Source organism: Typha angustifolia, chromosome 8 (assembly GCF_048772165.1).
Source record: "Typha angustifolia cultivar Huaian chromosome 8, ASM4877216v1, whole genome shotgun sequence".
NCBI lineage: Eukaryota > Viridiplantae > Streptophyta > Magnoliopsida > Poales > Typhaceae > Typha > Typha angustifolia.
In genome coordinates, this window is record NC_133246.1 from 16282521 (window position 1) to 16308262 (window position 25742).

The window sequence follows — 25742 nt, forward strand, 5'->3', positions numbered from 1 at the left end:
GGGGGGAGGGGGCTTATTAAGCTGCATGGAAGCTTCTTAATTTCACAAATTTGTCAACGTGGCAATGACAGATGTACACTTTCTTCAAGAATCACGGTGTTGCTCTACCAACCTTGCCATCTTTCGACCATTGGTTGGAGTGCAAGTCTGTGAATGTTACCACTTGGGTGCATGATGGAGAAAGACCCAAAGCTTACAAAACCATGCCGAAAGGCCTAAATCTTAAATGTAATTAATGGAACTTCTACCTTTGGCAAGATGAAATAATTAATGGCCCACATATATTGGTGCCTGATACTATAAGGTGAGGAATTTTATTAGGGAAAGAAGTATGCTAATTAAGCCGAACTATATATCTACAGCTTATATGGAATTAATAGGAGTGCAGTGCAGGGCAGTGCAGGGCAGTGCAGTACAAGCTATACATACCAATTGATCTTTTCTTCAACTACTGTCCATCTTTGGGTTGTGCGGTGTACCCCTCTCGACTCTATCATAAATAATGAATGAGATGCTCAAACGCTATATCCACCTTTGAAGACACAACCTGGTTACTTTACCTACAACGGAATCCATTTGCGAATTGCCTAGCTTTCTCTTTTCATTTCTTTTTCTTTCTTTTTCCCTTTTCCTCACCAAAATAAATTCATCCATGCATGCACCACCAACCTCATGCTTTAAACGAAATACGTAATAAATTATGTTTCCAAGACCGGCAATCTTTGCCATCGCACCTCAAAGATCCTACGTGGACGAGTCTGATCATTTTACTGTTAAGTGGCAACTAGATTCTGATCGGATCGATCTCAGCCGTGCGTCACTTTGCTGATAGGTTCGTATTTATTTTTGTAGGTCATGGTCAACCACCATCCTAATTAACATATCCCAGAAATCAATGGAGAAGATCCGTATTTTTTTAATTTTATTTATCTCTATCTCTCTCTTTCAGTCTTTTGTGACAATATACTAGTATTCGTATATATAGGAAGATAAATTAAGCGTAGGTCAGTTGTAGCAAGACACGATTCTTAAAGTAAGGTCAGAAACCAATCCATTATTTCATGTGCGTGCTACATGACCAAATAATAAGGTCGTAGGGGACCAATTAAGTCTTTGCTTTCTCTCTCTCTCTCTCTCTCTACTACTACTACTACTTTATTCCACAACCACTACACTAAAAACCCATAACAGATCTACTACTCGGTAGCTAGTTTACAACTGAGCTCTCTATATCTTCTTCTTCTTCTTCCTTTGTTTTCTTTTTCTCTCTAAAAGAGCAAAAGAAGATCTAAGAAGATGCTGTCAGAGAGTAAGTCCCTCCAAATCAAGAAGGAAGACAAGTTCTACTCGAGGCTGCTCTCCAAGGAGAGCTCAGCGTCCAATCCTTCTTTTAGAGTCTACTATGGAGTAGCCTCTGGGTCAGTTCCCTTCCTATGGGAATCACAACCTGGTACTCCGAAGCACCCCTCTTCTAACACCACTATCCCACCCTTAACCCCTCCACCTTCCTACTACTCCAACATCATAACCAAGACCAAAAACATCTCCAAGAAATCCACCAAGTACAACCTCATCCACAAGCTAATCCTAAGGAAGACCACTTCGCCATCTCCGCCGCCGTCGCTGTCTTCGCCCTCGGCGTCCTCCTCTTCCTCTTCCTTCTCGCCCCTTGCATCGGCTAGCTTGCACCGGCGCAGGCGGTTTTCGAGCCCAAGATCGTCGTTCTCATCGCGGGGGGAGGACGACGAGTCCGACGACGGATCGCCGACGTCCACGTTGTGCTTCGGGATGCACCGGAGATCAGGATGTTATCCGGTGATGAACATGAAGAACGCGCTGTTGTCAATTGTTGGTCATGGATCTGGTCAAGGTACTACCGCTGCTTAATTAGAAAACTTGGAGTGTAATATTACTATCTCAGTGGTAGTTTGTCTCATCTACCAAACGAGAAAGGATTATTATATGCAGTACGTAGCTAGCTAGATGTTGTGAAATGGAGTTGTGTCTATCTTAAAGATAATAATAATAATAATAATGTGGTTAAATTAAGTTTGTATTAATTAGGATCACTCATAGTATCTATATGTTTCGTTCTCTTTCTTACTGCTTTCTGAAAATTGTCCGCTAATTAAAGTTAATTACCTAGATTTATTTATCCGCAACATGAGGACAAGAAATTAAGATGTGCACATAGATATCTATCTACTGGATAATTAATATTGATTGATTACTACGTGGTCGGTGGAATCAATCACATTATTACTATTATTAGTTTACACGTGATGAGGGTGACGCACGAGGCATCAAGATATAATGAGAGATCGATCAGGAAGACATTTACAAACACAAAGTTAGGTTGCAGTGATAGGTTTATATATATCTACGCTTGTGCAAAGATCAAGATACCATTGTTGCTGATTCGACCCACTTTGTTCCACAACTTGCAGTTCCGGTCTCTAATCCATGTCACTAATTAATATTCTTTACTTGAGTTCCAAGCTGGGAGGAATTTCTTTTTCTTTTTTTCTTTTTTCGAAAGCAAGATGTGTGAATTGGAGTGTGAACTCATCATTTCCTACAATGATACTGGAATATAATTGTTGCCTAATTTTTTTTTAAAAGTTTTAAATATATTGGGCATAAAGTCACTCGTTTTGTTGTTTTACTTGTTAGAATTATCATGAGAATACAATAGAAAAGGAACATAGAAAGATTAGGTTTTGTACCTCTCCCACCTACTCCACTTACCCCACTTGTACATCAATCGTCGCCACTCTATACTTCCAATTTCTTATCGTGGGTAATTTGTCAGTCAGCCCTACAGGGGGACAAGTTGGAATGTGACGGTGGTGAACTATACCTATTCCAAATTCTTAAGTGTTAAACTGTAAGCTTGAGTCAATGAATGAAAGATTAAAATAAATTGTTCTTATGGTTCACTTTTCCCCAGGCTTCTCCGTAAGAGACTCATCATCATCTCTCTCATTTGTTTTGCGTTTTGACTCTCTCTCTCGAAATCCATCAAACTCCATGGAAGGTTAAAACCCATCAAACCGACCCTCTACTATGTCCGACAAATGTCGATAAGGGGGGACACACCATCTTAAATGCAAATCATCTCTCCTTCTTTACATTCGACACGAGTACCAATGGGACCCACCACGGTCTTCTTCGTCTCTCCCTTTCTCCCCCCCCCCAAAATTATTCTTCTCTCTTCAAACTATAGCTCGGGCCACCACTCACTCTCTCTCTCTCTTCTCTCTCTCACTCAACGCAACCCTGGAGACCCAGCTTGAGTTCGTCTCGAGCTCGAAGACTCGGCTCGGCTCAATATGTTACATGAAGTACGCTAGTTTTAAAACCATGCAACATGCTTTAATCACTGTACCCAGCTTTGAGTATTAATAAAGTGAGAGTAGCTTTGCTTACCAAACTTTTAACTTGCCTATTATCGTCTGGTACATTAAGATTCAAAACGGAGTCATTTAATACGAGCAGCCTAACGGATATGAGGCATTAGTTTTGGCAGCCTGGATGAGTGGGCCAACTCACCAGCTCGTGTGCCAGAAATGGGATCGTGAGATACTAATGAAGTCGGTAGGATTGGTACCCTTCCATTTATTCTTCTCTACTCTGTCCTCCTTTCTGATCCTTTAATCATGGCCTCAGAGTCCATCGTCGACTCGCCGACCACCCGCCGACGTCGCAAATTAATCATGCATGCTTATGTCCTAGCTGGATACGATCAATACCGTAGATCACAAATCCTAAACCCTATTTCTTGATCCTACCTCTCCGGTAACACAGTAGCGATCACCGACAGTGGTCACTGACTACAAGTTGACCGATTGATACGTGCACGATGGCTCAATAGTTCTTACTTAGAAAGTGGGCCCCCTTATTTCTAAATATAAATAAATTAGAAAAAAAAATCTTGTATTCTTGGTACGCGGATACATTAATTTTAATATAACTAGATCGATAATTTTAATGTGTATTATAACTTTTATAATCTATCTAGCTAGTGCCTCTATAAATGTTTGAGTTATACTCTAGTTTGGATGCAATCCTAGCCTAATTTAATTAATATGTGGCATTACAATTTAGAAGAGGATACGATATTGGATATTAGAATATTCAGATATGTCAGGTACTAAGCCCACATCAAATTCTAACTAACTAAGACTTGGTTGGACACACAAAGAAAAAAACAAGGACTTGCTTGAACAAAGCACCAATATAGACGTGATATAATTTCATAGGACTCGTACAGTTGATGATGTATACTTCCACTTGTTAACGATTTAGACAACAATAATAATAATAAAAAGAAGTTATTCCAACTAAACGTACGCTACGTAATTTATATGATAGTCCATTTGTGGCTCAATCAAAAGGATAAACTTTTTAGTGGATGGGACAAGTTGATTAATCCTTTTGTAGTAAACAACTATGGTAGGTACGTTAAAGCTGAAATAATTTGGAGAATTATCCTTCACTTTCATGTATTGGCCCACAAGAGGAATCTCTCAAAGGCTTATATCAAAGAAGCATCTTTAAGATATGATTATGTTTTGTATTCTCTCTGTCTTTTATCTCTTATTATCGTTAGTTATACAATAATAACCTTTTCTTCTTCTTCTTCTTCTTCTTTTCTTTTTAGGAGATAAGCAATTATATATGTCCAAACAAACAAATGCTCGTGGACATTAATCTTTTAAAGGTGGTTTGTGTTAACGTCAGGTTACGTGATATGTTTATTTCCAGATGACATGATAATAAATTAGATGCAAGTTAGACATTATTAATTCAGTTGGTGGGTCCAATGAAGGTGCAAACCAATGATAATTAGAGCTAGTAGAGATTAGCAAACTCAAAAGACGAAAGGGCTATCTGGACCTTAATTGAGCCAAAGCCCAAAAGAACTATCTAAACTCGTTGAAATCGATCGGATCCATTTGGATTGGCTAGGGCTAGACTTGGACCTCATTGCTCGTACGTGCTATCAATATATTGGGTTGGAACTTGGAAGTAAATTTGCTACCCAATAGCTATTGGTAAAGGGTTTGGATCTTTAGGAATCCGATCCGAACCCAAACAACGCCATAGTTTCGGTCTAGGTGAAGGAAACGAGGTGAGCTTCGAAGTTTAAAGTGGCGAGGAAGACAAGGTAACGGCTTTGTAGGCACCAAATACGGGTCAAACAAGAATAGACGTGCCATTTACTTACAAGGTACGCATTTGTGTACTTATTAATTGGTTTTATTCAAAGCAAACCATCACCTTCTCCAAATTAACTAGCATTATTTATTTATTTATTTCTCAACCACCTTTGAATGAGAGAAAGGAGGAAAGAAAATTCTAGAGAACTTATTATTGTATGTATAAATGTGTCCTATTTTAGGCGAGACATTTTTAAATAGAGATGGAGTGGTTTTAATGGTTTTGAACACCAATGTCTCCAATTCAGAGCCATATATAGTTCATTGCTTGTCTCACTAAAGAAGAAGAAGAAGAAGAAGAATTCAATTAGCTAATTAGGGGTGAAATTTAATGTCCATAATGGAGCACTTGGATGCGTTCTAGTGTTTTTGATGAGTATATTAATTGATACTGATCGGTTGGTATTCTAGAAAGAAATCCAATTAGCATATTTTGTTTTACCTAATTATAATGTTAGTGGATGTAGTATTTGCTAAGTATTATTTGAAGAAGTTATTAGTCTTTTGACAATGAAGAGCGAGTTAACTTCTTTTAGACTTTTGAAAGAGTTTATTCAGAAAATGGAGATAGCTACACAAGGATCGATCCAACGCCACAGTTGAGGACTTCATATCTGAGATTTTGACGAGTCAAACTATTGCTTTGATCTCTTACAAAAGTCAACACCTAAAGGGCTTCCATGAGAGCAAGCATCTGCAACGAGCTGCCCATTCTCGGCACAACAAAGACTCTCTCTCTCTCTCTCTCTCTCTTGTACGTTTAATCTTCTACAGAGAGTTCATATCCCCTTCCTTCTAGGTTTGAGTTCGTTCATGGTGTAATCTGAACCCTCCTTATTTTTGAAACACTTTTTATTTTTCCGATAATCTCTTCTTTCTCCAAGGAGCATGTCTGAATGTCCAGAGCAAGGTAAGAAGCCAACAAAAGGTTATAGATCTTTAGAAACTACAAAAACACCAACATGTAATAACTAAATATTGTAGAGTCTATCTATCTTTACACATCTAATTCCTTCTTGTTAGCAATCACCTCATCTAATGCTTTTCTTGCTAGTTCAAAATATTCACCAACACCATATCTCTGAATGAGTTTTAAATTCTTTGTGCACAGGGAAGAGGGAGAGGCATGACGAGATAGGCAAGAGAGACGCACGCCTATGTTCCTGATCGAATGGCGCGACGGCAATTGGTAGGCCCGGCGGGGGCTTTGAACACCATCACTCCTTGCGCCGCCTGTAAGCTCCTACGGCGGCGCTGTGCTCAGGAATGCCCTTTCTCCCCTTATTTCTCCCCTCACGAGCCTCAAAAGTTCGCCTCCGTCCACAAAGTCTTCGGCGCGAGCAACGTCTCAAAGATGTTAATGGTGATGATTTCATCTCCTCTCAACCAATTCTCCATACCATGCATACATACATATATATTCATATATCCTTATACAATTTGTACGCGCGTTTAGGAGGTCCCAGAGGCCCAGCGAGCCGATGCGGCGAATAGTCTCGTCTACGAAGCAAATGTGAGGATGAGGGATCCTGTCTATGGATGCATGGGAGCCATCTTGGCATTGCAGCAGCAAGTGCAGGCCTTGGAGACGGAGCTTATGGCGGTCAGGACAGAGATTTTGAAGTACAAGTATAGCCATAGCCATAGCCCGACCACCGCAACCGTCCACCCTACGACGCATGCTACGCCGCTGCTCGCCTCCACCGGAGAGGTGTCGGTGGCTGCGCCGCCGCCCGTCACCACTAGGCCTCCTCCTCCCGCCGCTCCTGCTTCCTCATCTTCTTCCATGTACACCGCCGCCTCGACCTCCACCGACTATAGCTCCATCACTAATGAAAATGTTCCATATTTTGGTTGAAATATATCATTTGCACTTAGTAACATTTCTCTTTTTTAAGTTGATATCTTAATAAGATCGATTTTGATTTGATTTTGATCCAGTAATCCAATCCCCTGGATCACGAAAAAGGTGGCTTTTGTAATTAATTATATTTGGATTTTAAATTTTAGTATATAAAATTAAGTGTGTGTGTGTATATATATATATATATTTTTTTTTTATTTATAATCAATATATATTTATTATAATAGAATTTATACAATCTACATATCCAATGCATAATAAATTCTTATATTATAAATTGAAAAATTCCCTTAAGAAGAACACACTTAGCTTTTAAATTTCATTTTCCTTTTGTATGATTGATTTGTAGACTTGCGTGCCTTCCGGGATTAGAAAAAATTGACTTTCGATGTTCCATTCCAAACCTCAATTTATTTGCAATTATATGTGTTACTTACGTTTAAGTGTCTAACACGGATGTGTTGTGATGGCATTTGGTAATTGCTCGGAATCTCATCGTCTGTTTGTCTAAATTCAAAGTCAAGCTTTGAGTTAAGAAAGTAAAAATAACAATAAGAACCTTCCAATTAATATTGGATTTTGTTTTATATTTCTATTACTATACTGCTCGAGGTTGGGCTTCTCTATTTAGCCCAACACTTCTGAGCCTAATCTTCACGCAAAATTGGTCCCCCTTCGAAGTTTAATTTAGACCCACATAATTCTTCTCTGGACTCCATTACCCCGTCCACTCTAGGAGTATTTTTTTTCTATATTTTTTAAAATATTTATATCACATCAAAAATAATTATTATATTTATATTTTAAAATACAGATAAATATATATATAATTATTTCTAAAATAAAATTTTTGTTATGATAGTAACAAATAAAAATGATTACTTCCGATGACTTTTAAGAATATAACATGCAAATTTATTTCGTACATAGAAATATCGGTAATACACGACACGGCTTCACTCATAACGACAAAAACAACAGCATAGAGGAAGTAGAAGAGCTAATAGTTGTCGGTAATCGTATTAAACTTAATTAGTCTTCCTGCAATTCTTCCTGATCTCTCCTTGAGACCCTGTGAGAGGGCTAATGTCCCCCATCTTGATCATGGCTGCAGCGAAGTCCGAGCTGAACTGACTCGGACTCGTGCTATAAGTCGTAACGAGCGAGTCAGTTGATCCAGTGCTGAACAGTTGCTGGTCCGAGTGCAACAAGCCCTTCAAGTCGATCAAGTTCTTGTAGTAGTTGTTGTCGAAGGTAGTAGGAGTCTGGAGATCCAAAGGGGCTAAGTTGTTGTCGCCGGAGCCAGAATTTTTAGGGCAATTCGATCGCCTCGTCTCCGCAAAGCCGCCGTCGATGTTCGAGTCGTTGTAGATATGTGATCTAAAGCTGGTGCACCTTGCTTGACCTATTGTATGTGCTCCTGTTTGACATATATATGTATATATATATGAAGTTACCATGGTTAATTAACTTGTTCTTTTCAAAGTAGTAGTGTAATACTATTGTCTTTGGTGTAAGTTTTACGGGGGAGAGAGAGAGAGAGAGAGACGTACCACTTAAAGCAACCATTTCGTTGGCAGAGAGACCCTGTGCAGAGAACTTGGAGATGAGAGTGCTAAGGCTAGAGGTTGGAGTGGGGATGTTGTTATTAGCTCCAGATTGGCTTGCGGTTCTTGCATCCCTCCTCCCTAACTTCACATTCCAACTAGGCCCACCAAGCTACATATACGGATGATGGATACAACCAAATTAGTTATTCCAATATTTGCAGGTGACGTAACATAGTGATAGTTGAACATTAGTTATACGTAATAATAGCTAAATTTTTTGGCCTGAAAAATACTTACAATGACCACTGAATCCCGGGCGGCGACCGCCAGAATATCGGCGCAGGACACCACGCCGGGGCAAGCCTTCTCCACGGCGGTCTTTATGTTATCAATCACGTCGAACCCTCGGGCTGAGTTCTTGTTCGGGTTCGCATTCTTTTCGCCGGTGAAGGTGGCAGTGTCATCTAACAACAGCGAGCCATCGCACCCCTATGTGTGCATTATAGATGTAAGATGTGCAGGGATGTGAAGAAGTTAGACAAATGTTCAAGTATCTCTGGATATATTTTAGAAGGGTAGTATAGTAATTTTCTAAGATAAAAAAAATATATATGAGATATGGAAATGTACATTAACAAAACAATCATGGAAGAAGAGCCTAAGAATAGAGGCACCCATCCTCCTCTCACTCGAGATAGCAGATTGGATCACAGGCTTCACTGTGGATAATAGATTAGGGCAGGAAGAGGAGTAGAAGCTAGTGGAGAGCTGGGCAGAGGAGCTCCCCAGGAAAAGGAGGAACACCAGGGCAAGAGTACTGGCAATGGACAGAGTAGAGAAATAAGCCATTGCGAATAACTTGAGAATGTTAAGTTACCCTATAGTAGGAGAATATATATATATATAAGATTTTGATGCGATTTGAACCTAATTCATGAAAGTTATGGGTGCTATGTTAGAATCAAAGGAAGAAAAAGGACCGTTCACATTGGAAAGTGTAGTAGTTGAGGCGCGTTTAGTAACATTTAGTCAAAAAAAGTGGGCTTCTTTTGCTCTTGGAGGTAGGCTGTAGCTCTCTGGTTTAGAGCTGGAGCTCATACATTTACATATATGTATGTATGTTTGTGCATTTGAAAGGTACACGAATTGGAATATTACACACAAATACTATTCTTACTAAGATGGTAATGGAGTAGAACTTTCTACTGAAGTGTCTGCTGTCGTGTAGTAAAACTGTTCTATAGTGTTTGACTTGGACAAAGATAAATGTAAAATAATGCCAATCTATGGCCCCGGTTCATATGTCTTTTTGCAAATGTATATCAGAGTAGGTGGAAAGTAGAAAACAGAGATCCAAATTGTATGATTATATCGATTCTACCCGTCAATCTTAGCTGTCTTCCACGGAGAAGTTGTATGAATTGGTGGGCCATAGAAATCAAAAGCAGTTTGAAAAATTGTACCAAGACCATCCAAATTCTAACCACTTGCCTTGATCTCTAAGTTTATATGTTGCTTTCATGCGAAGCAGACGTTCTTCTGGTCAACAAGATGCAGTTATTATTCGATATTAGTTTAATACTCTGAAAACTAAGATCTTGTAATCCAATAATTGGGCATGGTCACGCAAGTCCACAAAAACGAAGATTTCCTTGTCGGCTTCTCCTAATTAGTCTTAATTATTTCTCAGATTTAAGAATTATCTGGATGCAACAATAAAAAAAGAAAAGAAGACTACCTTCCAAATCAACAGACTCGAGAATTATTTAGTATATAAATTGGAATTACCTTAGCTTAAATTAATAATTATAGCTTTAATATTCAAGCAACAAATCCCAACCTTTCATATATATATATTTGCCTTATTCTCGATCTATTTAATGTGAGATGAAGTTAACCATACATACCACTCCCATAGTACAAGAGAGGAGGTTAAATTACATTCAGTAAGGCAATGACCCAAGAAATCTTACCACGATTAAAGTTCAATATAGAGTCATACTTGGGGAGCATCCCCTACCTTAGCTTCCATCTGAACACATACCTTCCCTTCTACCACTTCCAACGACTCCTCCTTATAATTATACCTGCTTGAAATCCATATAAAGATTGCCAGATTGACTGCTGAGATAGCCATCAGGAATCCATAGTAGTAGTCCAAATGCGAGTCATTCAAGTTGTTCCCTATCCAACTCTTCCCTCCTCCCCTCCTGGTCAACGTATCAACCAGGGTCACCAGTAGACTATTGAGAAAGTTACCTACACCGATCCCACTAGTAAAAAACGTAGTCCCTAAGCTCTGCATGTCCTCGGGAGACTGATCGTAGAAAAACTCGAGCAATCCGATGGTGTTAAACACATCGCCGATACCTAGCAGTACGTACTGTGGCATTAACCAGAAGATACTCATTGGCACGATATCGGTAGGCTTCCGGACGTTGAAGTCCTTGATGACATGCATCCTTTTAAGCTCTACTAGTGAGGCCACCATTGTGACTAAGATATGGAAGGCGAAGCCGACGCCGAGACGTTGGAGGAGAGTGATGCCTCTGGGGTTGCCGGTGCGGCGCTGCATGAAGGGGGCGAAGTAACGGTCGTAGAGTGGGACGGCGACGAGCATGGAGATGGTGATGAAGCTGCCGAGGGAGGCCGCAGGGATTTGGAAGCCATGGGCTAGGGTTCGGTCAAGGGTGGTGCCTTGCTTCACGAAGAGAGTGTTCACCTGAGCACCAATGATGCTAGGGACCAGTGTGGCCACCCAGATTAGACCCATGCCCAGCACTAGCTTCGTCTCTTCCACCTGGGTCACGGTGCAGGGGTTCGTGCCCTCCTTTATAGCAGCCTTATCCAGGAAACTGCATCCAGTACTCACGTCTTCATATTTCAAATTTTCACTCTTAAATTATAACGATACAACTATTAGTCAATGATCCATATGTATGCATTAGAGTTCCTAGATTATCTTGAGCCTGTCCACACACACACACACACATATATATATATAACTTCTACTCATCTCGATAGAATCTCAGTGTTATGGGCATCTGGGTTTTGCGTCAAAGAAAGATTCCATTAAGCTACAGTATCCTACACTACTTTATGGATACGCAATCATTAATTCTGAAAGCAGGCAAAGTCCTACCAACGAGAAGGTTGACTTGGTTCAATTTAATTTGTTATAAATAAATCATAGAATAAAATTTCAGCTATATATAGGTAGGCACACATACGTACGTACGTACCTGAAAGCCAAAGTATGATGCACTCGCCGCTTCCCGGTCACAGAATAATTCTCCGGGGAGAGCTCGTAGAGGTCAGCGGGGAGGTTACGACGTCGGTTGTTGAAGGCGGCGAGGAGAACCCTGGCCATCTCCTTGGCGGGGCTGTTGGTCTTCCGAACCTTATGGCGGTACCTGGGCGTGCCGACGTAGAAGATGAGGAGGGAGAACAAAAGGCCAGCAGTTGGTATGGCGTAGCCCAGGCCCCAGCCGAGATTCTCCTGGATGTAAACAAGGGCGAGAGTGGCGATGAGAGCCCCAGAGAAGGAGCTAAACATCCACCAGTTGAAGAAGGAGATCTTTAGCTTTCGCTCGTGGGGGTCGAAATCATCGAACTGGTCCGCACCAAATGTCGATATGTTTGGTTTGGTCCCACCCGCACCAACCGCCATCAGGTACAGCGCCCCGTAGAAGAAGGAGATCTGCCATGCCGTCGCTTTGCTGCTGCTACTTGGCCTCAACGACTTCACCGACACAGCTACCGTCAACAGGATCATCCCCTGTTTACTCCTCTCATTAATTTACGTACTATTCTTAATCTTCTTATCGCATGCTATCAGAAGATTAATTAATTTACCGAGACGTAGATGAGAGATGAAATGGTGAAGGTCCAAAATCGGCCCAAATAAGTATCAGCGACGTATGCCCCGAGGATTGGCGTCATCCAAACGGAGCCCGACCAATTGTTGACATTCCTCACAGACGATACTGTTTCCTCGTGCAATCTAGTCGTCAAGTAAACCACTAGATTCGAGGCCACGCCATAGAAAGCCATCCTCTCAAAAGCTTCATACCCTACAAAAGATATTCAAGTTTATATATATATATATATCTTATATCCTTTGGCAAAACATCTACTAACGAGCATATATATATAGGTAATTGTTACTATATTAAACTGACCTACTAAGAAGGCACAAGCTCTCCATCTCCCTGTTTTAGAGGCAACAACTGGGCGTCCTTGAAGATCAACCGAGCCATCTTTCGTATAGCTCTTGTTATCCATGGGAGGAGGAAGAGATACTCGGATTAGGGACTCATAGATGTAGAATTGAAAGAGGAGATGCTTTTTAGATGAGGAATGAGTGGGAATCGATTTCTATAGCTTGTTGATGAGAAAATAGGACTAAGGAGATGAATGCTACCTACCACTATCGTTTGGAATCTATCACTTAAATAAGCTGCAGACCCAGCTAGGCAGCTATACATTAATTCGATATGTATATGCTAGATTCAATTTAATTACTTTATTTAAAAAATATATATATATCACTAATACCGTGCATTTGCATTTATTATTATTAACACTCTTTCGTAAGGAAAAAAATATATATCAAAAGCACCGTGCATTGGCATTAATTATCATTCCATATGAATATTTATTATTGGATATATGTATTCTGCTTAAAATGTCTCAAAAATATCTCGTTAGTAATTGTTTAATAATAAATTTGCTATGTAAATGAGTTAAATAAATATAGATGTAAATAATATTAATACCATAATTAAGTTTTAAGAAAACAATAACTAAAAAAGTGTATTTTAAAGTAAATTGAATGGTATTTTAAGTAAATTGTGTTGGTTGTTATTAGGGTATAGTATTTTTAAATATTAAAAAGCAAATATGAGCATCGAATGATAAATAATAATTAAAATAAAGTTAGAGTGTTTTTAATATATCTCCCTTTATTTTATCCATAACTTAGGAAACCTATGCAATTTAAGAACAAAAGCGTATATGTATATATATCACTAACTTTAGTGGCGGTTGGACTGACTACGTAGGCTCTTTTATTCGTACTTATCAATCACTATATATATATATATATATATATATATATATATATATAAACCTATTTTTAATGTACACTGGTTACGATAATGGAAATAAGTCATTGTCAAAGATATCATTTCTTCTAAGGTGGTGCAAAGTAACAATCAGTGATGTAAATAAATTTGAGCCTAAGTTAGCTATATCTCTAGCTTAAGCTTAATTCAAAATTAATTTCGAATATATTAAGAGATGAAGTTTAAATTGAGTTGATCAAGTCTGAGCTTGAGTCTGAATTAAAAAGAGGAGATTGAGTTTGTGTGAAAAAATATTATTAGACTTAAGATTAGACAAAAATAATAGCCATTACATCAAAATTTTAATAATTATCAATATATTTTTATAATAACTACTCGAGTTCAATTCGAAATTCGAAATTCAAAATTGAGCTAAAAGCCAAATTAAAACGGAGCCGAACTGAAGCCGAGCTTGGGTCTGAGCCGAAGTGGCTCGTTTATTTTGACATATCGCCATTAGTGTTTACTTGTTTCTCTGTTACTGGTTGAACATCATATCAGTCATGCAGTGATGGAGAAGTGTGAGGTTTGATGCAAAGGTCAACCAAGACGGCGGAGATCATAGATAATCGATATTGTTCTTCCTTGTCGTATTTATATTATTTCTTGATCAAAATGGACTCGTAAGATCCTATTATTATTGTGATAAATATAGTTAATATATATTGAACGTTATCCAGATGGGATCTCCTAAGATCCTATTATTTTTCTTCTAGAAAAGCGATCCCACTGATAACGAAAAGCTCTAAGCTAGCTTCTTAACTAATAAATCAACGATCAAAATATGGACCAAAAGAAAACGGAGGAGTACTTGTTTTATGTTCATGATCGATATCCCATCACGTGGGATTCGAAATAAAAAAGATCACAAAGCTAAGTGGAGAAAAAGAGGTTGATGCTTTGATCACTATAACTCATGAAACCTTCTGTTCCATTTGCCAAGTAGTCACACACTCTCTCTCTCTCTCTCTCTCTATATATATATATATATATGTATACGGATACCTAGTTAAGATTGAAATGTATGTGTGGGTTTGATTACGAGAAGGATAAATTGAAATGACTATGTGTGATGGTTAAGGGGACTAACTTTCTTCTCCCTCTACTTTGGAGGATAAGATATCACGGTAATATAAAGGTGGGTCGAAAAGTTATCTTGTTTTCGTTCTAGATAGGAAAGTCAACGACTCGGATTGACGCATCTCCTCATGGTGTTTACTTTGTTATGTTCAACGTGCGGCTGAGATTGGCCCTCTCTGCTGAGTGCCCACCAGCACCAACCGCACTACGTAAGTTGGGCTCCTGTAGTGACAAACAAAAATTCTATAATGACTATAAAAGTTTTTTTATAAAATTTTATTACATTTTTTTAAGTAGCCATGCTGATGTGGGGTGCGGTCATATGGTAGTATGTCTGATTACCACCTTGTTTAATTAATATAAATATTAAGATGTATAATTTGTAGCTAATCCTGAGCATTTGAATGGAGAGAAATCAACATGTTGATCACGAGACGAGATGCTTAATCGGATATATATATCATATATATATATAGGATGGTGGAGGGGGGCCCGCATGAAATAATATAATGGAAAAGTAACGCTAAGAGTGGGGATCATCGTCCCCACATTTTAATGGTACTTTTAAAGCACTCAGATATTGGCCTCTGTGGCTCTCTGGGCTAAAATGAGCCACGCCCTACCAGGGCATATTTTTATGTGCAATAAACGTCACGAATAGCTAAAAGATGGAAGTAGGTGCATGCTCTGGAATAATGCATCCAAATGATTGATATATATATATTGTATAAAAGATATACTAACTATATAACAAATATTTATTCAGCTCACGTGTGGTCTGGTATAGTAATTAATCTGGGGATTCTGTGGCTCAAGTGGTTTTCTCAGGACAGGTCAGGTCAATTGGGGTGCATCACCACATTGCATTGCCACTCCACTTGTTCAGCATTCGTCAATATCTCTTTCCTAGAACTGCAAAGGAATTGAGATAGCGTGGAGCTATATTTGGTCTCAAAGGAGTCTCCATCGATGCCATGTGAAGAGGAGAGGTGGTGATCGAGTCATCACGCTGTGTCAATCGGCACTTGTTTTGATGATATATATGTGCTTCTTCTTTTTTTATTTTTTCTTTTTTATCTTGTCTCTCTCTAAGTTGGATATGTTTGTTGTGTGTGGAATGTGTGATTCTCTGCGTCAATTAGGGGACGTCACTTTGGAGACTAATTTTGCAAGAGTGACAAAAAGGGTTTTCATCGTCTAGGATCATGGATGCCGAATAGAGGGTGTAAACGAGTCGAGCTTAAATGAGTTGATGCTAACTCAAGCTCGATTTAAAATTAATTTTGAACTAAAATTATAGGTTCAGGTTTGACTCAGCTCAATTTGAGCCGAGCCAGATCGAGCCCGAGTGGGGCTCAAACTTTAATTGAGTCTATTATCAAGTCTTATTCAAGTCAAGCCAGACTGAGCCCAAGCCAAGCCAAGCCTATCGAGCTAAAGCGATGCCTCAAAGGGCAATGTCGGGAACGAGGCCAAGATCGTCGAATCTAGGCTGGGTTTCTTGACGGCAAAGGAGGACAAGATGGTGTTGGAGCGGAGACGACGACGGTGGAGCTAGAGAGACGAAGTGGAGGAGATTGTGGTGCTCCTACCGGAGATCATGAAGCTTCTTCCCAAGAACCATCTACTCTCCGAGAATGAGTGGAGGGCAATTGGTTTGCAGCAGAGCTGTGGTTGGGTTCATTACGCGTTCCACCACCCAGAGCTGCACATCATGCTCTTCTTGTGGCCACTCAACTATCGGTAGCAACAAGAGAATTAGGCAGCCGCCACTGCAGCCCTGATGCTTCCAAAGTGAAGGGTGGACCTTTCCCCTTTGATCTCTAAAAGGGTTAGCGTTTTGCCGTTTTGACTAATGTATGGTAGCGAAAGGTGGAAATTAAGGATATTAGTGAAAAAATGAGTGGTGTTTGAAAAATGAAAATTTGAGAATTACTGATTGATGGGAAAGAGAAGTAATGGGTTGTAGTTATGAGGCTAGACAAGTATGGGCTAGGCATATGAAGGTGTGGTATTTAAGAGGGGTTGTCCTCTTAGCCTATCAAATCAAATGGAGAGAACACTAATATATTAAGATATTATATATATAGATAATTTTGAGCTTCTCGAGTTGAGCCTAAGTTTCGAGCTGGATTTAATTGGCTCATGCTTGGCTCAACTTTGTCGGAGCTGGACTTGGGCTTAGCCGAGCTGAGCCTAAGCTAAGTCTAAGCCACTCGTCAAGTTTGACGGCCCTAATGCAGGACAGCAGGAAGGGCCCGCGTTGGCGGGCTCAAGTTGGCCCAATTGTAGGTTGGGCTCATATGATCTACCAATTTCCAACTAGGAACCGGGTCCACGGGCAGGATGAAAAAAAGAATGCACACAAAATCCTTTTTAAGACCTAAAAGTCTAAAACACTTGCCAGGCCGAAGACTAATAAAGTCGGGTACCACTTGTTAAGACCTAAAACCCTTTTTGATCCCTAAAACCCTAATTCTTCGGTACCAACTTCAAACCCCCTGCTGCTTCTCTCCGAAAGTCCCAGCTCACAAGTTTTGATCTTCCCCACCCCGATCGCTTCCTCTCCCCGCTAATTCAAAACCTGTCTTCCAATACCCGAATCATCGATGGCTGATCTCTACTCGCACTCTTCATCCTCCACCCACCCGGACTCCGGCGAGGACCGCCGGACCCACCGCGTCTACAACCCCTACGAGTCCTTCCAGAACCCCCACGCCATGCCCGTCCACCAGCTCATCTACGATCTTCCCAGCTCCCCGGAGTTCCTCTTCCAGGAGGAGTCCACCTCGCACCGCCGCTCCTGGGGTCACAACCTCAGCTTCTACGCTGGCATCGGCTACCTCTCTGGCGCCACGGCCGGGGCCGCGAAGGGATCCCTCGCTGGCATCCGCGCGGCGGAATCCGGGGAGTCGGTCAAGCTACGAGTAAACCGAGTGCTCAACTCGTCCGGCCAGGTCGGGAGACGTATGGGGAATTCCATGGGTGTTCTTGGGTTGATCTTTGCGGGGTTGGAGAGCGGAATTAGTGTAGCAACGGGGGATGAGGGGGTGATGAGCACGGTGGTGGCGGGGCTCGGGACCGGGGCGGTGTACAAGGCGGCGTCGGGGCCGAGGTCGGCTGCGGTGGCCGGGGCGATCGGTGGATTGGCGGCTGGGATTGCTGTTGCTGGGAAGCATGTCGTTAAGAGATATGTTCCGATTTGAAGGGTACTTACTCTCTGGATCAGCTAGGGTTTTATGTTCGTCCTCCTGGAAGTAGAATTTAGGAACCGTGTCTGGATGATCGTGTTGGTATAGTTGTGATAACTTATATGCGCGCTGTGCTGTTTTTACCGATTGCTATGCGATCTCTGTTGTTTCAATTTCCAAGCTCTTGTCTGTGTTGCAATTTGTGGAGTCTTGTTACAGATTGGAAGTCTGGTTCCTGTCCCTGTCTTGTCTTCACTTGTGCATGCTAAAGATTTTTACACAAGACAAATTAATTCTGCTGCAATGAATCCAAAAATCAAAGCATAAAGAATAAGAATCATATGCAAGACTATTAGCTTGTTTGTTCTGAGACATTATATGGTATAATTGTGGAGCTTGTTTACTGATGCATGCACCATGTGCATTTCTCAATCAAGATAAAAAGCCTGTATGCGAGACTTTATCCTGTCCAAATTTGCAAATATTACAACCTCGTTCGTTGGCAAAATCTGCGGTTGGTTTTCTAGTGGTAGTTTGGTTAGAATCTGCACGTATTCTACCAAGGGCTTCAATAAGAATCACCGAGATAACCCTTTAGTTACTCTAGATCACTCTCGGAGACAACTTCCTCAGGCAGTTGAAATGCATCAATTTCTGCAAAATAGGCTCTCTGCCTTCTGATGAAATCCTGCGACTGCATCGATTCACCATCTTCCAAAGCTTTTTTGTTACGGTGCTTCTGCCAAGTTTTGTTATGATGCAAAGATCAGCAGGAGATAAAATAGATGTCGGACGAACAAACTGGTCACAGCCAGAGAAATTATAATGGAACATTGAAGAGGCATTTTAATGATAGGAAGAAAAAGAACCATTTTACAAATTTCAAATTCCTTGTGACAGGAGTAAGAAACAGACAAACAAGAAATATGCAGAATGATGCAGTAATTATAAGAAGATTGGCATCTCAAGTGTTATGTCAATCAGCATGTATATTATAGCAGCGGATCAAATTTCTGTCATGGAAACAGGGAGGCATTTTTTTAAAAAATAAAAATAATTATACACTACAAAAACCAATAGAATCGCACACAAGAAGAAGTTGGCTAGTAGGGGTGTAAACGAGCCGAGCCTGAGCGAGCTAGCTCCGGCTCAAGCTCGGCTTGAAATTTATTTTGAGCTTTAGAATTAGGCTCAGGCTCGGTTCAACTCAACTTGAGCTGAGCTTGAGCCAGGCCAGACCGAGCTCGAGCCTGAAATGAACCTATCATCAAACCTCATTCAAGCTGAGTCAAATCGAACCGGACTAAACCAAATCAAGCCCAAATAGAGCCGAAGAAGAAGGAGAAGGAGGAGGAGGCGGGGCACCGCTGCCGAAGGAGGAAGCGGCACCGTTACGGCTTGCCGTTATCGAAGGAGGAGGTGGCATCGTTGCGGCTTGCCGCTACTGAAGGAGGAGGCGACGCCGCTGCGGCTTGCCACTACCAAAGGAGGAGGTGGCACCATTGGTCCACTGCGTCACTGAGCGGCTTGCCATTGCCGAAGGAGGAGGAGGCGGCACCGCAGTGACACGCGACGACTTGCCGCTACTGAAGGAAGAGACGGCGGCATCGCAGCCGAAGGAGCAGGAGGCAGCAGCCACGGCACCACTGCTGCAGAAGGAGGAGGGAGGAGGAAGAGATGGGGCATCGCGGCCGCCGCTGCCGAAGGAGGAAGTGGCACTGCTGTAGCTTGCCGCTGCCAAAGGAGGAGGATGCACCATTGGTCTATTGCGGTACCACGACAACTTGTCGCTGCCGGAGGAGGAGGCGGTAGCCACGACACTGCTACTGTAGAAAAAGGAGCAGTAGCAAAAGAAGCAGGAGAAGGAGGAGGAGGAGGGGCACCTTAGCGAGCCTATTGAGCCAAGCCTGAGCAAGTCGACTCCAATTCACACTCGGCTCAATTATTAGTTTTGAGCTGATTTTAGTAGCTCGGACTCGCCTCACCTTTGACTGAGTTGAGCCGAGCCCGAGCTGCTCGTCGAGCTTGACAGCCCTATTGGCTAGTATATGAATTCAAAATTTATGCTCAAATATATCAGGACAGATTAAAGCATAGCAGGCTATAAGTATTAGTTATTGTACACTAAAATGGTGACTCCTACTCGGATGTATTCAATTCAAGCTGCAGGCCGTGGAATAAAAAACAAAAAAATCACAGAAGCTTCCAAATTTATTCCAGGCAGGCTTTTTAAAATGGACATGCAAACATCATTCACATGTGCAAGGCAAAAAAAAAGGTAATTATGAAAAGGTGGCCATTGCACTAATAAACAAACTGTCCTATGATTAGAAATGTAAATAGACATATATGCTCTTGGGCTTGAATAAAGCAAATATAATAAGTTCTTATATTGCATAGCCAATTCTTCTCAAAGAGTACCGGTGCTTGAAGACAAAATAAACCTATATAAGGAAGACCATACCCTTTTATTCTTGTGGCTAGGTACTGAAAATGCACAAGGAAGAATATCTCCATGCTCTACATTCAGGTTATTACTGCATAAAAGCAATAACAATGTGATAATTGCATAAATATAAATGGAAGTACATGCTATACATAGATATTCTGCTAGCAGATCTTATAACTTTGTTACCTAGTAAACATGGTTACAGCAAGCAAGAGAAAATCGAGAAAAAAAAATGACTAGAGAATGACCTTCCAGAGTAACAACAACCAACAGAAATTTCAGAAGATGTTTAGCTGTGAATACAGAAAGATTCAGAAGGAGGAGAGATCTGGTCACAAATTTCTCAGTCAGGTGCACTAATTGACAAAATACTATATATCTTTTTTTAAACCAACAATATTATTGAGTTTGGACTTGCCACCAACTTGAATGTCTTACTGAAGACCAATGCAATTAAACATACGGTTTTAGACCATATAGAATGCACTGGTTAGAAGAAGACTGGATTGTCGTGTCCACAGAAACTCTACACCTCACTTTTATATAGCATGTAGGAAAATTAATCTCTTTTCTGCTTCTCGGAGTTTTCCTTAACTGGTTTGGTTTACTGGGTCTGAAACTTTGGATACCATTCTACCTGATTATAAACAAACAAGTCCAATGGCAAAGAATCAATTCTAATCTCATTGAATGCCCTACTGGGAAAACATAATCTTGTATACATATTTAACAGACAAGTTGCAGTCCTTTAACTCTTGCATGTGTTAATATTAATCAACTATTGTATCACAATGAGAATCCAACATAAGACAGGCGGGAAAAAGCATAAAAGGCAACTCATGTGGCAATCCTACCTACCCAATTCTTTTGATTTTCCGGCAAGTAGATGCCACTGAGTCTTCAACATCTTCACTCTTTTTCTTTCTTCTCTCTGCAATTCCTACCTTACAAACTGTAGAATAATCATTTATATTACAATTAATAGCATTTCTAATATTGGAATGCCCAGATATAGTGAATTCCAGAGAAAATAAATATCAAGCTCAAGCACAACAGTTCATACAGTAAAAAAATCAGAGTATAAAGTAAATTACTCCCATGACAAAAAAAGGCACTATGCAAGGAATTATTATGATAGATTCATCTGTAGAATCTTAGAAGAGAATATTTGTAACATGGCAAACTAGAAAAATTCTTATCATTACAAATCACATGTACCAAATTAAAAAAAAAAAAAAAAACTACGATAGATGGAGCAATGACAAACTTCAGTATCGAAGCACTTGTTCCAGGCTGCATGACTTCTCATGACCTAACATAGAGAGTGGGCCTAACTCCTAACTTCACAACTTCAAAAGAATCCATTATGAAATTAACTAAAAAATTACGACCTCCTTTGGCAACTACAGGAATAAGCATCACGGGCATTTGATTTCTCCAATGAACTAGCAAATTTAGAGGCTTCCCCTCAAAATTAGAACAAACGGTGGGCATGCTAGTAAACCCTCATCCATCACCATAATGAGAACCAGATAATGATAGACATCCAGAGAGAGAAACGAAAGGAAACAAAAGAAACAAAAATAATAGTATCTTTTCGGGACCAAAGCTACAATTGATCAAATCGAAAGCGGTCCAACCCACAGCAACAACACGACAATCTTGGAATCAACAGAGATCAAACGATGCAGTAGATTATCCAGAGTACCAATCGTGAGGAATAAGGAATTATACCATGAGTAACGAGGATCTCATCGCCTCGGCCACTGGATTTGCCGGTTCCTCGGCCGCTAGGGTTTCCGAGGTTGCTGGATCCGATGCTGGAGCTCGATCTGGGCGAAACCACGTCGATTCTGGTAGAGATAGACGAATTTGGCGCCGACGGCTCTGGTCTGGACTTGGGCTTAAGAAGAGAAGGAGCGGAGGATGTGGATGAGAGTAGCGGAGCATTGGTGAGATCGGAGAGGGGCTTCCTCTTGACACCTTTCGCTCCCACGGACTGTAAGGTTTCCATCAGAAGAAATTTGGCTTTCTCTTGGCTTCGCGATGGGGGAAGAGAAGACGGGGCTATTTACCTTAAGAGAGCAAGCTATATATTATGCGGAGAAAGGAGAGGAGATGGCGCGCGGGAGTATGGAAATGGCGGTTGTTAATTAAGTATTTTAGTGCGGATGGCCGCATAAAATCTCCTTCGTGCGACGTAAAAATAATTTGCTTGCCTCGAGATTCGGACTTTCTAATTGGTTTACTTTTCCGACTCTTATTATTATTGTCATTATTTACCAAAATAGACCGGTAAAACTTGATATCAGAAAAGACTACCTCTCAATGAGATAGATTAGTTTAAAGGGTTTAGTTTCATAAGAGCTTAAGATATACTTGTTTTCTCTATCCAAATTCTCATTTCTTTTTCCCCCCCAAGTCTTCTGATAATTATACATTTCATAAGAGCCCTTGCAGTACAACAAAATGCTGAGAATTTAGGAAAGCTTGCGCTTTTATCGTACTAGAGAAAAATTAAGTCTTAGTTTTTTTTTTTTTTTTTTTTCCTTTTTGGTATCACTCTTGCTCACTATTTTCCGAGCAATTCTCGATCGCTTGCAGCACTGCTTGTTTCACAACTTGTGCATCCACTATTTCAGCTTGGTCCTGCAACAAAACAAGCAGGTAATCGTGTGCACGAAATCAATAGAGAGGAACAATACTACTTGTATACAATCTTTAGACGTAATAGATATAGGAACATTAGACCCATGATTTTGGTAACTATATAATGCACCACTTAGTGGGGGCTCGCAGAACTACTGCAAGATGCTGATGTTTTTCAAGAGGATTAGATTCCTGCACACGTACAGGAAAAGGAATAGAGCAGCCGATTGGTTAGCCAAACTAGGGAGACAGACAGTCTTGAGGAGAGTATGGAATAGTTCAGGTGTAATTCCTCTAGAACTTAATTGGGCAAAGGAATAGCTCGGAATGTAAACCTTAGCTGAGTCCTCAGCTCTTATTAATCAATAATAATAATAATAATAATAATAATACACCACTTAGTGGCTACATATATTGCTTCCTTTGTTAAGCAACTAACTTAACAAAGGAAACAAGAAACAAAAAAAGATCTAAATTGCTGGCATGCATGCGATCGATTGAGAATTGAGCAAAGAACATAACTTTGATGATGTTAAAATTAGTAGATTAAAACAATTGGAGTGTTACATTGTTAGAATATATCAATGTGCACATGTAATGATAAACAAACTTTCTTAGAGATTAATTTTTTAGGTATAGCCAAGTGGATCAATATGTATCTTATTCTCTAAATTGGCAACAAAAAAGAGAGTTAATTCTTACTTCTCCTCCTACTGCTTCGAGACGAAATGTGTCAGTGCAAGAAGCCCTAGCTTCCAGTAAAGTGAGTCCCAGCTCTTCAAAAGCCTCAAGAATGGAGACAAGCAATCCTGCATAGCTCCTATCTGAGAAAACATTGATGAGGAATCCCCTTCCTACGGTTTCAACAGTGACCTGATAGGGTTTAGATGAAAGGACATATAAGAGAACATGGCAGAAAAAGAAAATGAGAAGAAGTTGAAGACCATAAGAGTAAAATGATATATATATATATACCATTGGTAAGGGGTTATCTAGGACGATATTTTGTGCGCATGCAATCTCTTGATTCAGTCTTATAACCTTCTGCTTCAACTCTTCAATGTACTTTGATGCATCTATGATGATTGATGTGTCATTTAGCTGCCAAAAAAATGAAGAGAAGAATCAGATTTGTAATACAAAATATCATCAACAACATGGGCTCAATATCATGATCTTAATGGACATTAATATAGATATTAATTTTGGGACCTATTTAACACTCATGTACCATGAGAGTATAGTAAAGAGGAGTAGTCGATATATCGCAATGATCAGAAGTGGAAAACAAAAATTCAGATCCAACCAAAAATAAAAATAAAAAAATCCTATTGAACACGTAGGTGCATATGTTGGATACATCGCCCTAGAAAAGAAAAGGCCACTAGAAAACATAGCATATGTATATGTGAGTAAAAGGTATTTATTGTAAGATATATCAGAAAATATATTGAAAAGACCATAGTAAGTAAACAGGAGGAAGAAGAAGAAGAAGAAGAAGAAAGAAGACAATATGGCGAGAAATATTTAGAGATCACTCCAATAACTAGATAGAGTCTCAGGTGATAGGAGACTGATTCCGCTGCGATGGAGAATAAACGATATAGTAACATAAATTGAAGCAAATTACTGCATGAGAATTAGTAATCGAGCGAAGGAGTTGCAGCTTCTCATGTAGACCAACTCTCTTGTGCTCCCTCGACACCATCTTTCTCTCTCTCTCTCTCTTCTCAAGTTGAAGAAGCTCTTGAGAGCTCTTAAAGGGCTGGAAGTGGAGGCTTCTTAAGAGATGAGTGGGAACTGGGAAGCCCTCAAATCTATATCATCTCCTGATTGGTGTACAACATGATGAACATCTGGAGGCAGGAATTTTACAAAACTACCCTTAAAACTAAGTTCCAAATTGCCAAGGTATCAAACATGCAACTTAATTAAAATGTTGATCGGAGGCGGGCAGCTATATATTTTTATATATTTTCATGCCTCTGTTATGGTATAAAAATGCATGCTTGTCACAAGATTACATCAAACACTAGTAAAAAAAATATTCTCTGTATACTCGAATACGTCTCAAAATGGTATTAAGGAGCTTGTTAATTGGCTAAGTAGTTGGCTCTATCCCACCAAGTTAACTATCTCTCTCTAAGGGTCCCCATCAACTTTAGGAACACCACACATTCCCTTTATATATATAAAGATCCAACACGAGCTAGCCATCCAATAATATGTTAAAACAACAAATCCAATAATTGGTACCACACTATATAACAACCTAATTATTAATCTCGTCATATATTTTTACGTTATAATTGAAGAGAAAGAGAGAGGAATCTGCTCGTGATATTGGCGAACGTTGGAAGCAGAAAAGGTGTCAAAGGAGCAGTTGTTTGAATGTGGGATTCAGGAACGAAAGAGATCATTTATATATATATTTCTCTATTTTTAGAGAGAGAGAGAGAGAGAGAGAGAGAGAGAGAGAGAGAATTAGTGAAGATTTATATTATGAATGATATGAGTTGTGAAAGACTCCAATTTCCCTTCACGGGGGATTTCTCCATCGATCGCACATAATTTTGTACGTTTCCTTTAAATTATCTTCAGCACGAACATG

General features: G+C 40.1%; 6 protein-coding genes across 18 annotated transcripts; 3 read left to right on the forward strand and 3 right to left on the reverse strand.

Annotated features, from left to right (window-relative positions):
• Positions 1 to 1140: 1140 nt before the first annotated feature.
• Positions 1141 to 2071, forward strand: LOC140764961 (uncharacterized). Its single transcript, XM_073103848.1, has one exon. It carries the CDS (start codon positions 1297 to 1299, stop codon positions 1885 to 1887), a length of 591 nt encoding a protein of 196 aa, XP_072959949.1. The 5' UTR covers positions 1141 to 1296; the 3' UTR covers positions 1888 to 2071.
• Positions 2072 to 5526: 3455 nt separating this feature from the next.
• LOC140764960 (LOB domain-containing protein 15) lies at positions 5527 to 7214 on the forward strand. Of its 3 annotated transcripts, none has more exons than XM_073103845.1 (3): positions 5527 to 6021; positions 6334 to 6585; positions 6679 to 7214. In XM_073103845.1, exons 2-3 carry the CDS (start codon positions 6394 to 6396, stop codon positions 7078 to 7080), a joined length of 594 nt encoding a protein of 197 aa, XP_072959946.1. In that variant the 5' UTR covers positions 5527 to 6021; positions 6334 to 6393; the 3' UTR covers positions 7081 to 7214. The 3 variants fall into 3 exon arrangements, with proteins under 3 accessions (XP_072959946.1, XP_072959948.1, XP_072959945.1); XM_073103847.1 differs by having other exon boundaries at positions 5527 to 5976; XM_073103844.1 differs by having other exon boundaries at positions 5528 to 6132.
• A 757-nt stretch (positions 7215 to 7971) lies between these two features.
• LOC140764916 (peroxidase P7-like) lies at positions 7972 to 9515 on the reverse strand. The gene is made up of 4 exons (XM_073103766.1): positions 9267 to 9515; positions 8934 to 9125; positions 8640 to 8805; positions 7972 to 8506 (listed from the first exon to the last, which is right to left on the reverse strand). The coding sequence occupies exons 1-4, from the start codon at positions 9483 to 9485 to the stop codon at positions 8115 to 8117; spliced, it is 969 nt and encodes a 322-aa protein (XP_072959867.1). The 5' UTR covers positions 9486 to 9515; the 3' UTR covers positions 7972 to 8114.
• A 966-nt stretch (positions 9516 to 10481) lies between these two features.
• LOC140764915 (protein NRT1/ PTR FAMILY 5.1) lies at positions 10482 to 13063 on the reverse strand. Its single transcript, XM_073103765.1, has 4 exons — positions 12818 to 13063; positions 12492 to 12709; positions 11879 to 12414; positions 10482 to 11491 (listed from the first exon to the last, which is right to left on the reverse strand). The coding sequence occupies exons 1-4, from the start codon at positions 12918 to 12920 to the stop codon at positions 10633 to 10635; spliced, it is 1716 nt and encodes a 571-aa protein (XP_072959866.1). The 5' UTR covers positions 12921 to 13063; the 3' UTR covers positions 10482 to 10632.
• A 4195-nt stretch (positions 13064 to 17258) lies between these two features.
• LOC140765916 (mitochondrial import inner membrane translocase subunit TIM23-2-like) lies at positions 17259 to 18206 on the forward strand. Its single transcript, XM_073105233.1, has one exon. It carries the CDS (start codon positions 17452 to 17454, stop codon positions 18046 to 18048), a length of 597 nt encoding a protein of 198 aa, XP_072961334.1. The 5' UTR covers positions 17259 to 17451; the 3' UTR covers positions 18049 to 18206.
• Positions 18207 to 18375: 169 nt separating this feature from the next.
• Positions 18376 to 24919, reverse strand: LOC140765917 (transcription factor bHLH61-like). 11 transcript variants are annotated; one of them, XM_073105241.1, is made up of 7 exons: positions 24762 to 24919; positions 24107 to 24232; positions 23834 to 24004; positions 22217 to 23131; positions 21341 to 21434; positions 20498 to 20570; positions 18809 to 19859 (listed from the first exon to the last, which is right to left on the reverse strand). In XM_073105241.1, the coding sequence occupies exons 1-4, from the start codon at positions 24837 to 24839 to the stop codon at positions 23042 to 23044; spliced, it is 465 nt and encodes a 154-aa protein (XP_072961342.1). In that variant the 5' UTR covers positions 24840 to 24919; the 3' UTR covers positions 18809 to 19859; positions 20498 to 20570; positions 21341 to 21434; positions 22217 to 23041. The 11 variants fall into 11 exon arrangements, with proteins under 11 accessions (XP_072961344.1, XP_072961346.1, XP_072961337.1 ...); XM_073105242.1 differs by having other exon boundaries at positions 21337 to 21434; XM_073105243.1 differs by lacking the exons at positions 18809 to 19859; positions 20498 to 20570 and adding an exon at positions 18376 to 18772 and having other exon boundaries at positions 21337 to 21434.
• Between the last annotated feature and the right edge of the window lie 823 nt (positions 24920 to 25742).

What these genes read in the sequence shown, in the direction of transcription:
- LOC140764961 (XM_073103848.1), top strand. Translation starts at nt 1,297, where the DNA reads ATGCTGTCAGAGAGTAAGTCCCTCCAAATCAAGAAGGAAGACAAGTTC.
- LOC140764960 (XM_073103845.1), top strand. Translation starts at nt 6,394, where the DNA reads ATGGCGCGACGGCAATTGGTAGGCCCGGCGGGGGCTTTGAACACCATC. An exon ending in ACGTCTCAAAGATGTTAATG is followed by an intron (nt 6,586 to 6,678) that starts GTGATGATTTCA and finishes ACGCGCGTTTAG; the next exon opens with GAGGTCCCAGAGGCCCAGCG.
- LOC140764916 (XM_073103766.1), bottom strand. Translation starts at nt 9,485, where the DNA reads ATGGCTTATTTCTCTACTCTGTCCATTGCCAGTACTCTTGCCCTGGTG. An exon ending in TCCATGATTGTTTTGTTAAT is followed by an intron (nt 9,126 to 9,266) that starts GTACATTTCCAT and finishes ATGCACACATAG; the next exon opens with GGGTGCGATGGCTCGCTGTT. An exon ending in CGAAATGGTTGCTTTAAGTG is followed by an intron (nt 8,507 to 8,639) that starts GTACGTCTCTCT and finishes TATGTCAAACAG; the next exon opens with GAGCACATACAATAGGTCAA.
- LOC140764915 (XM_073103765.1), bottom strand. Translation starts at nt 12,920, where the DNA reads ATGGATAACAAGAGCTATACGAAAGATGGCTCGGTTGATCTTCAAGGA. An exon ending in CATCTCTCATCTACGTCTCG is followed by an intron (nt 12,415 to 12,491) that starts GTAAATTAATTA and finishes AGGAGTAAACAG; the next exon opens with GGGATGATCCTGTTGACGGT. An exon ending in CATCATACTTTGGCTTTCAG is followed by an intron (nt 11,492 to 11,878) that starts GTACGTACGTAC and finishes TACTGGATGCAG; the next exon opens with TTTCCTGGATAAGGCTGCTA.
- LOC140765916 (XM_073105233.1), top strand. Translation starts at nt 17,452, where the DNA reads ATGGCTGATCTCTACTCGCACTCTTCATCCTCCACCCACCCGGACTCC.
- LOC140765917 (XM_073105235.1), bottom strand. Translation starts at nt 22,496, where the DNA reads ATGGAAACCTTACAGTCCGTGGGAGCGAAAGGTGTCAAGAGGAAGCCC. An exon ending in TGAGATCCTCGTTACTCATG is followed by an intron (nt 21,435 to 22,216) that starts GTATAATTCCTT and finishes ATTATTCTACAG; the next exon opens with TTTGTAAGGTAGGAATTGCA. An exon ending in CTAGCCACAAGAATAAAAGG is followed by an intron (nt 18,773 to 20,497) that starts GTATGGTCTTCC and finishes AAAACTTGGCAG; the next exon opens with AAGCACCGTAACAAAAAAGC.